The 10,197-nt window shown below is 45.4% G+C and overlaps 1 protein-coding gene across 1 annotated transcript; it reads right to left on the bottom strand.

Moving 5' to 3' along the window:
- Positions 1–4,300: 4,300 nt before the first annotated feature.
- Ascl4 (achaete-scute family bHLH transcription factor 4) lies at positions 4,301–5,067 on the bottom strand. The gene has a single exon (XM_041676273.1). It carries the CDS (start codon positions 4,823–4,825, stop codon positions 4,301–4,303), a length of 525 nt encoding a protein of 174 aa, XP_041532207.1. The 5' UTR covers positions 4,826–5,067.
- Positions 5,068–10,197: the final 5,130 nt, after the last annotated feature.

Below are 10,197 nucleotides of genomic sequence, written 5' to 3'. Positions count from 1 at the left end.
GTTCCAGTGGAAACTCCCAGGATACTGGAGATGAGGAAATGTGCACCACTCACCAATAAAAGCTGCAGGCTCTGAGTGGACCTGGGCTAAGAGAGACCAACCAACTGTGTTGCAGGCAACAGCTGGAAGGCAGTACTTCTGTCTTAGCTTGAGTTACCTGTGCTGTGAAGAGACACCACGACCACAGCAACTCATAAGGAAAACATTTAATTGGGGCGGCTCACTTAGAGTTTCAGGAGTTCAATCCATTTATCATGGTAGGGAGCATGGCAGTATGCAGGCAGACATGCTGGTGACATGACCAGAAGGCAAAAGTAAGTAACTGGGTGGTATCCTAATAGTACTAATGAGATTGTGGGGTCAATTACATTCAAACTACCAAGCTTGTTGGAGCTCAGATGGCGTCTTGATGCTACCCAGATACCCACATGGGACTGAAGAGTTTGGTGTTTGCTCTGCTGGGTTTCAGTCTTGATTTGGTCTGGTTTGTCCCTGTTACGGTCCTATTCTTCTCTTTTAGAAAAGGAATGTTTACTCTTTGCCATTGCATGTTCGAAGTGTATAAAGAGTGCCTTGAGACCCAGAAGAGATGACTTTTTAACAGTGGTTAAAAAAAAAAAAAACTATTAGACTGAAAATCTTTGAAATTGAATTTAATGTATTTTACATAATAAGATGCCCATGAACCTAAATAGAATGTTACAGTTTGGATGTAAAATGTACCCTAAAGGGTCGTGGTTTTTGATTCTTTTTTGTTTGTTTTTCGAGACAGGATTTCTCTGTAGCTTTGGAGCCTGTCCTAGAACTAGCTCTTGTAGACCAGGCTGGCCTCGAACTCACAGAGATCCGTCTGCCTCTGCCTCCCCAGTGCTGGGATTGAAGGAGTGTGCCACCACCGCCCAGCCCCTGTTTCTGCTTTATGATTCATAGAAACATGAGCAGTCAGGTGCAGCCACACTCTCATCACCTTGGAGCCACAGGCTTCAGTGCCTAAGCTCTTCTAACTGTGAGCTGAGATTAACCCCATCTCTCTTACATTTCCTGTTGGTGTTTCCTTGAATCAGTGAGCAAAGTAATACAGTCATGTGATCTCTTCAAGTCTCAGGTTCCTCATCTTGAGAATGGAAGTGATAGGTCCATCTTTTCACACAGTTGTGAAAATCAGCAGAGAATAGTAGATAGAAGGGCTAGCCTGCTCTACAGTGTAACCTCAGGAACTGCTAGCATATAGAATGATCTGCCTTTATTGGTGTTTTACAAAGAAAGAGGAGGAGAAGAAAAAGAAGAAAGAAGAGAATACTTTTGGGCCTAGAAAGATCAGGTCATCTCACAAGACCCTGCCTATAGCTCATATATAGAATTCTTAGATTATTTTCCAGCGTCAGGAGTGGCTGGCCCCCTCTAGGCCCTGCTCTGGAGGCAAAAAACCAGTTTGGAGAGTTGTGCTGTCTGGACGGACACCTTTCTGCAGCTCCCGTGGTTTCGTTCTGGCTGCAGTTAATGACAGTGAGTAACCCGACATGAAAGGGGGGCTGACAGGTCTTCAAGCAAAGGACAGGGCTAAATAGCTGTGGGATTAAACACCAGCCTCACCACCCAGAGAGTCTACAAGGAAAACACATATGCAACTCAGCGATGATAATCAAAGGGCTTGAAACGGTTTAGTTGTCATGAGCCTGTAAAGGAACTAAAAGGCACCTTAAGGCCCTCCGCTCTACCCCAGCAGGCAGCCTGTCTGTCTCCCACGGGATGACAGGCATGTGATGGTCCACAGAGAAGGGTCAAAGGGGGCTCCCCAGTGGAATCCAGTCATCACTGCAGCGGAGGATTCTGGAGACCACATTTCTAACCAAAATCTCATTTCTGGGATGATGTGAGCTTCCTTTTCATTTTTGAAGACAGCAAAGATAACTTCAGGTCTCAGTCTGACAGAAACTGTCCGGAAAGCTTCTGGCAAGGGCATTCTGTAGAGCCTGTGTGTGCTTGGTTAGGATGGGCCACGCTAACATTCCTACATGGTTTCCCTAGCCAGATGGAACCTGGCTTTCAAATTCAGGGTAGTCACAGGTGGCTTAAACAGCCAACAACTACTTCTCAACTCTGGAAGCCATAAGTTAAGATCAGGGCTTCTTGACCCTCGGGCATGCATGTCACAGCAGCTATCAGTGTGAACCCTGAAGAACATCTGGAGATTTCCAGACAACCAATCAGGGAAGACCTCAAAGGACATGGCAGCCTCTCTCCTTTCATCGTCCTTGTTCCCATAACACAGCACTCTGCTCCATAAACAACATTAGGGCTTGGTTTTGTTCTTTTAGAAGAAGGTGCAACGTTCCATGGCTTAGCGGAATGCTCCACCGCAGGAAAAGGGGAGAGTAAATCTTTTTGAAAGTCCTCCGGCCAGTGATAAGGCTCGGTGGGTGAACTGGCCACGCAATCCTGACTACCCAGTTCAATCCTGGAGTCCACGCAAAGATGTAAGGACAGAACCGACTCCACAAGGCTTCCGTTAATCCCATTGGGTGAGAATAAGATCACTCCGCAATGCTGAGCCAAATCTGAAGCAAGCTTGATTTTTATTGGGATGTACCAGAGGCCACTACTGCCTCCTAAGTTAGAACAACGCTGAGTATTTCTCAGGGCCATTTTAAGGAGTAAAATCATGAGCAGTTGCAAAGCAGGTTTACAAAAGACAATAGAGCAATGTAGTAAGGAAATATAGAAAAACTTCAAAAGAAAATTCAACAGCCGTCATCACCATGAGGTCAAAGTCTACCAGTCTAATGGAACCGGAGTTATTGGTGGTTGTGAGCTACCATGGGGGTGCTGAGGAACAAACTCAGGTCCTCTGCAAGAGTAGCAAGCACTCTTAACCACTGAACCATCTCTCTAGCCCCCCACTTCCTAAAATAAAAAAAGTTTTGGTTGTTTTTTATACAGGTTTTTTGTTTGTTTTGTTTTTGTTTTTTTAGATGGGTCAGGCAGTAAAGGATTGCAGGAGATGGTGCCTGGACAGTGCTCACCAAGGTTAGTTCACCTCAGCTCCACCCTTCCTAGCCCAAGTTATCTCCAAAGAAAGGGTAATTCACAGTATGGTATTAGACGGAAGGAAGCGGGAGGGCACTTGCCTAGCATGTATGAAGCCCTGGGTTCAATTCCCAGCACCACAGAAGGGCGATGGGGCAGAAACTTTAGAAAGCAGTTTGCCTTCAGATGTCAACAAGCATCTAGCAATTTCTATAATTCATAACTGTTTGATGAGGCAGAGGGAATGACCATAGTGAAATACTCAATATGCCTGAAAACCTTCAAAGACAAATGGCTTGGACATGTAGCGGGTTCAATTCATATCCATTATCCACATCCCTCTCCATTCAGCTCAAACATCGAAACAAAGCATATTTGCTTTTTATATTTCAAGTCAGTGTCACTTTTCCAAACAAGTTAGAAGGGGTGAAAACGGTACAGGGGAACATGCAAAGAAAAGAGCAGAAGAAACAGTGGGCAGGCCGGGCGATGGTGGCGCACGCCTTTGATCCCAGCACTCGGGAGGCAGAGGCAGGCGGATCTCTGGGAGTTCGAGGCCAGCATGGTCTACAAGAGCTAGTTCTGGGATGGCCACTAAAGCTACAGAGAAACCCTGTCTCGAAAAACCAAAAAAAAAAAAAAAAAAAAAAAAAAAGAAAAGAAAAAAAAGAAAAGAAAGAAAGAAAGAAACAGTGGGCAGGAATTGGGTGGGAAGATGGCCGTCAAGATCACCAAAAAGATCATTAACTTTGAGACTTTATTAAAAGTTTCCAAACGACCTCCTGTCGACAAAGCAGTATGTATCAAGCAAGAATGTCTTTTTTAGCACGGCCATTCACAGTCAGCAAGCCTATGTTCAGGTCTAGCCGATGCGCCACAAATGTGTTAGGAGTGGCAACTCTGCCACCTTCACCCATAGTGCGGTGCTGTTGATTTCCAGTAAATTTCCCAAAGGGAAGGAATGCGCGAGACTGTGCCTCTCAAGTGTGTGTGTGTGTGTTTCTTCTCTGGCTAAGGTTTAATTGTTATAGACTTTTGTGTTTTTAAAATCACCGCACAGATCTCGGATGGTCCTTCTGTGCTTTAGAAGAAACAAGTTTCCTCCAGCATTTGTAAGTTGCAGGTTAGGAACCAATGAAGGTGGAGGAGGAAAACACCCTCCAAACATTAAAATACCCCCGTCCCCACTCCAGAAGCACTTAATTTTTTTTTCATAAGATTTGGGACCAGAGAAGAACCCAGTTCCGCAAAAACCTGGTGGGCGAGGGCGCTGCTAGCCGCGCTCCTCTGGCTCGCTGCAGGGCGAAGCTCCGGAGGATGCTTTGGACTCGCCGTCGCTGTTGCAGTCCGGCCTGTGGCGTTCCAGCAGCTCCTGCAGGTGCTTGATGTAGCCGATGGCGGCGCGCAGCGTCTCCACCTTGCTGAGCCGCTGGCCGGCCAGCTCGCGCGGCAGGTGCTGGCGGAGGCGCGCGTAGCCCTCGTTCACGCAGCGCACGCGCTGCCGCTCGCGCTCGTTGCGCTGGCGCAGAAAGGCGGGCTCGCCGACGCCCCCCAGCGACAAGGGTGGGCACGGCCGTCTCCGCGCACTGTCCTCGGTGTCCTGGAGCGCGGAGGTCCTGCCCGGCTCCCTCCTGGGCACCGCGCCCAGCGGCGTCCGCAAGGGAGACGGCAGAACCAGCAGTCCCGCCGGTTTGCGTTTCTCCATCCCTCCGTGGAAAAGCCTGCAGATCACCCGAGAGATGACTGTTTCAGCAGGAAGACGACACTTGAAGCTTTCGTGGCCGAGACTCTGGTCCATCCAGACTTCCCGGTTTGTCTTTGGAGAAGTGTCTAGGTCCAGAAGCTAGGCACCTGAACACACGTGGAGGGGACTGCGCATGATGTCCGAAGCTCGTTGCTCTCTTCGGGTCTTTATAAAACTTCTGAGCCGAAAGGACACGCTTCATCCACGCTTGCGTCCCCTCCGATCTTAATTCAAAAGTTAACAAAGGGTCCCCAGCCTGAATGGACGATCGCACCCCGAACAGATTAATCTTTCAAAGCTGCCCGATTGCTGTAATTCGCTCCTGGGTCAGCCAGTGTGGCTCTCCGGGAGCCAGGAATTGAGCAGGGCCCTTTCCAGGCACTTGCAGAACGGCTGGCCAGCAGAGAGAAAGTTTACTCCGGCTTTCTCCTTGAAAATCCAAACTTGACTGCCCTTTGTGGCTTCCGGCGTTCAGGTCTGATGGAAAGAGCTTTCAGGGTGTTTGCAAACATACCTCTGCTCTTTCATTTCTGGGGAGGTGGAGAAGAAGCACTCATCAAAGGGAAGACTGCACTCTTGCGGTTAGAAGATGTGTCAAGTTAAGGAGGACCTCCGGGGAAGCCCGAGGTTTTCTTCTGCGAAATCAAATCTTTCAAAAACCAAATTAGACACTTTTTGAAGGTAAGAACAAAATCTATATATTTTAGCATAAAATATAAGGATCTGTGATATTGTGTTCTAGCGTATGTTTAACGCGAGGCCCTTTATGTTCTTGTTGCTCTGTAAAAACACATCAAAAGCCCGAACAGTAACACACACTTTTTGCTAGTTATTTCTCAGGGTGCTTACTGTAAACACAGCTTTAGTCCTGCCTCCCAACCTCTTCTAATCCCACTCAGGATATAAGGATACCTTCCCATAGCACAAAGTATTTTCCCATTGTATTCATCTTTATTTCCTCCCTCCAGGATTGGAAAACAACATTTGAAAAGTAGAGAGCCCCAATTCTGAGGAGAAAGGATATGGCTTTGAAGGCTTGTCTTTATAACGCTGCCCCCCCCCCAATGAATAATTAATCCATCTGTGCTGGTAAAGGGCTTTGAAGATGAAAGTGTCATTAAAAATCCAACTACACTGGTTAATGTCAAAGATTGTTATCACAGGGAAAAATCAGATTTCCTGTTCGACAAACCAACACATTAAAGGCACCTTCTACTTGAAAAGTCCAACTTAAAAACATGAGACGCAAAAACCCCCTAAATTTACAACCAGACCTCTGCCTCTTCTCTGGGAGCTGGGGTGTGGCACTAACATGTTTGTTTTTTGTTTTTTGTTTTCTTTTTTTAAAGGAGTCTTTCGCTTCCATGTTTACTCTAAAGTTTAGAGTTTAAAAGACCAGCCTGAAGCAACTGGAAAAACACTTGCATCAAGGCAAATAAAACAAATAATTATTCCTTTTAGGCATAAGTTAGTCATATTTAAAGACGCGCAGTTTCCTGTAGACTTATACTGGCATCATGCATTCTTGCGTCAACATTTTTTCATGAATTGAGAAAGCCTTCCTATTGTAGATATGCCCCCTGCAGGGCATGTAGACTCCAAGACCACAAGCTACTTTGGGCCAGGTCAAAGATTTTGACCTTTCTGCTAAGAGCAACAAGAGAAAAATGAGATAATTGAAAATGGAGACATGAGTGAGATCTGTTTTTCTTTCTCAGGCTGAGAGCAAATAAAAATCCCTGCAAGCCAAGTGTGGTGGTGCATACCTTACCCAGTGGTGGTGCACACCTTACCCCAGCGCTGGGGAGACAGGCAGGCAGGCTTGTGTGAGTTTACATAACAAGTTCCAAGCCAGCCAGGGCTGTATGGTGAGACCTTGTCTTAAAAAATAAATAATAGCCGGGCGGTGGTGGCGCACGCCTTTAATCCCAGTACTCGGGAGGCAGAGACTGGCGGATCTCTGTGAGTTCGAGGCCAGCCTGGTCTAGAAGAGCTAGTTCCAGGACAGGAACCAAAAGCTACGGAGAAACCCTGTCTCGAAAATCAAAAAAAAAAAAAATTAAATAATATAAAAACACATAAAGCTTGACTAAAAACTGGTGATGTTAAGGATTTGAGGGAGGGGTGGGAGCATAAATCACTGAAGTGTTTGGGGAAGGAATGATTATAGTCAACAGTATATTATCCAGAAATGCTGACAATTTTATCCCACAGAAATAAATGTATGTCTTTAGGTTTATATGTGCATACAGATCAACACTGGACCACAGCATTTGTTGTGAGTTAAAAAGAGAGAGAGAGAGAGAGAGAGAGAGAGAGAGAGAGAGAGAACAGGGCGCTGTGCCTGGCGCTGCACACCTGAAATCGCAGCTACTTTGGGAGGCTTGGGAGGATGGTTGTTCAAGGCCTGTATAAGACTACTCGTAGGTATGGTTTCAAGGCTGATCATGTGGTATTGGATAACCCATCGGTGTGCATGCCCCTAGGGGAAGACTATTTCTCCTGCTACCAGCATCCTCATTGTCTCTAGTTCTCTGTGTAGGACCAAGGCTTCTTGGGCTTTTCCCTGTCCATATTAACATATTCATTGCTGTTTGTCCGTGTTCAGCCCATGTTTAGACAGTTGTGTTGGAGAGACTTATTTATGTCTTTAGGAGTATATATGTTTACAATATACATATGTGTGTGTATAACAACAATTAAAAAAGAGGCCATGAGTTTGAAAGGGAGCAAGGAATGGTATATGGGAGGGTTTGAAGGGAGGAAAGGGAATGGGGAAATGATATAATTATAATCTCAAAAAATAAAAAATAATTAGAAATTTAAAAATAAAAGAAGTCTTGAAAAGAAAGTGCAAGGCCTGCCTGAGCTGCAGAGTGAGTTCAAAGCCAATCTGGGCAACTTGTGAGACTGTGTCTCAAAAGGAAAAATAAAAAGAGTTCTATGGTTAACTTTAGGTTGTCTCCCAAGGGAGTAGGGATGAGGGGGACACAAGACACAGCCTGAATACTCATCCATAAAGACAAGAGTAATACTTACAGATCTTTATATTATTAAAAATGAGTAAGATAGCCGGGCGGTGGTGGCGCACGCCTTTAATCCCAGCACTCGGGAGGCAGAGGCAGGCGGATCTCTGGGAGTTCGAGGCCAGCCTGGTCTACAAGAGCTAGTTTCAGGACAGGCACCAAAGCTACAGAGAAACCCTGTCTCGAAAAACAAAAACAAAAACAAAAAAAAATGAGTAAGATATATATATATATATATATAGATAGATAGATAGATATGTACTTACAGAAATATAAAAAATGTGTTAAGCAAAACCCAAGGAAGAAAATTGCAGACTGATGTTTGCAATGGGAACAAAACAATTTTTACATGATTCGCACATTGACACATGCCTGGATTTGAAACAGGATCTCACTGTATAGCCCAGGCTGGCCTCAAATTCAAGCTCCTCCTGCCACAGCCTTTTGAGTGTTGGAACAACAGGTGTGTGCCACTGTGACAAGTGACATGCATGCCTTTATGTCTTTGTGCAGACACGGAGAATGAAGCAGAAAGATGTATACCAAATCACTGTCATTGGTTGCTTAGAAAGTGTGTCACTGGGCGTAGAAGAGTGATCATTGTCCTTCAGCTATCCCTCTGTTTACTTATTACAAACTGCACATGCCTTATATCTTCAATCTAATGAGTTTTAAAATAACAAAAGGAAGTGTCCAGAACACTCAGAGGATACACTGACTCAAGCCAGATCTACAGATTTATTATTAGCATTCCAGGGTATTGGACCATGTTTCCATACCAATTCTTTCTCTGAGGATTGTGGTATGGCTGTTCCCTGCGGGCTTGGCGTGAGCGGCATCACCATGAAGCACCGAGACCGCCGTGACCCTAGGAGACCTCGGCCACTGTCGCGGCAGTGAAACACGAAGAGTGTACATCACTTGGCAAGGTCTGGTAAGGACACAAGCATTCCTTCCTGGAGAGGGAGAGGGTCACGGAACACTCCTCTCAGATCCCATTATTGCTGTGAAAACATAGGCAGGCATGATGGTAGCACACACCTGCAATCACAGCACTTGGGCGGAAGATACAGGAGGATGAGGAGTTCAAAGCCAGCCTTGGCTCTATAGCAAGTGGAAGGCTAGCCTGGGCTTCATGGGATCCTGCCTCAAAGAAAAGAGGTAAAAAGCTGCCTTTGGGGGGGGGGTCAGACTTTTCTATGGTACAGTTGCTCACAAGTTGCCCATGTTGCCATAAGTAACACCAATTAGCTTACTTATTTTCTAGGTCGGGTTTCTTTGGTCTGTCCACTACTGCACACCTGGTTTCTATGACAAACTAATGTGGCTACTGGGATTAAAAGTGTGTGTTATTGGGCTGGAGAAATGGCTCAGTGGTTAAGAGCACTGGCTGCTCTTCCAGAGGTCCTGAGTTCAATTCCCAGCAACCACATGGTGGCTCACAACCATCTGTAATGAGATCTGGCGCCCTCTTCATGCAGGCAGAATGTTGTATACATAATAAATAAATAAAATCTTTAAAAAAAAAGTGTGTGTTATTGCTGCTGGTCTGGAAGGCTGATCAGTGTGCCTGTTTTATTCTCTGAACTTAAGGCATGTTTTATTTGTTAAAATACATATGAAATGCCACTGCAAAGAGGGGTTAGAGAGAATGTTTAGTGAGCATGAGTGTTTTGTTTCCATGTATGTCCACCCATACGCTAATAGTTTGTTCCTTTTTATCGCTGCGGAGAGGGCTCTACTACAGTAATGTAATGTAACTCTTCACTGGTTGATGCACATTGAGATGGTTATGAGATCATTATTACTAACAAAGTTGCAAAAAATATTTGTGCACATGCCGTTGTACATGTATGTATGTATATGTATGTATGTATGTATATATGTATGTGTATATATATATACATATTCTGTTGGGTAATTACTTAGTATGATTAGTGAATTGCGTGCAATAAGAAATTGCCACATATAGACTGGCTCAGAGGGTAAGGCCCTTTGATCCCTGGGACCCACATGAGGGAAAGAGAGAGCCGATTCCTGTAAGTTGTTTTCTAACCTCCACATGGACATTTGCTCTAGTGACAGAGAGCACACACATCCACCCACCCACCCGCATGAATAAACGTGATGTACAAAGTTGGCTACCGAACAGCTGGTGTGGTTTCAATGAGCATTCTTAGCACTGCGCCTGCAATGGGGACGGAAAGGCAAAGAGAGAAGGAAACCTGCACAAATCCTAGCACCATCATTTACGACATGGAAGCAGGCAACCTTCACGGTCTGACCTAATTTCAAAACGTGCTGCGTGGATCCTTGCGTCCCTATTTGAGGCTATGCCACTTAGGCCCGAAAAACAGTCTGGAGAACCTTGGAGCTATAGCAATGAATGAACTCTAGCAA

The sequence above is a fragment of the Microtus oregoni genome, unplaced genomic scaffold, assembly GCF_018167655.1.
Source record: "Microtus oregoni isolate MIOR12 unplaced genomic scaffold, Mior012 000001F_ref0000356, whole genome shotgun sequence".
NCBI lineage: Eukaryota > Metazoa > Chordata > Mammalia > Rodentia > Cricetidae > Microtus > Microtus oregoni.
The sequence above is the reverse complement of the archived record's forward strand: the minus strand, read 5'-3'. Positions and strand labels throughout refer to the sequence as shown.

Bases quoted from the DNA above. Each gene is read 5' to 3' on its own strand.
- Ascl4 (XM_041676273.1), bottom strand. From the start codon at position 4,825: ATGGACCAGAGTCTCGGCCACGAAAGCTTCAAGTGTCGTCTTCCTGCT.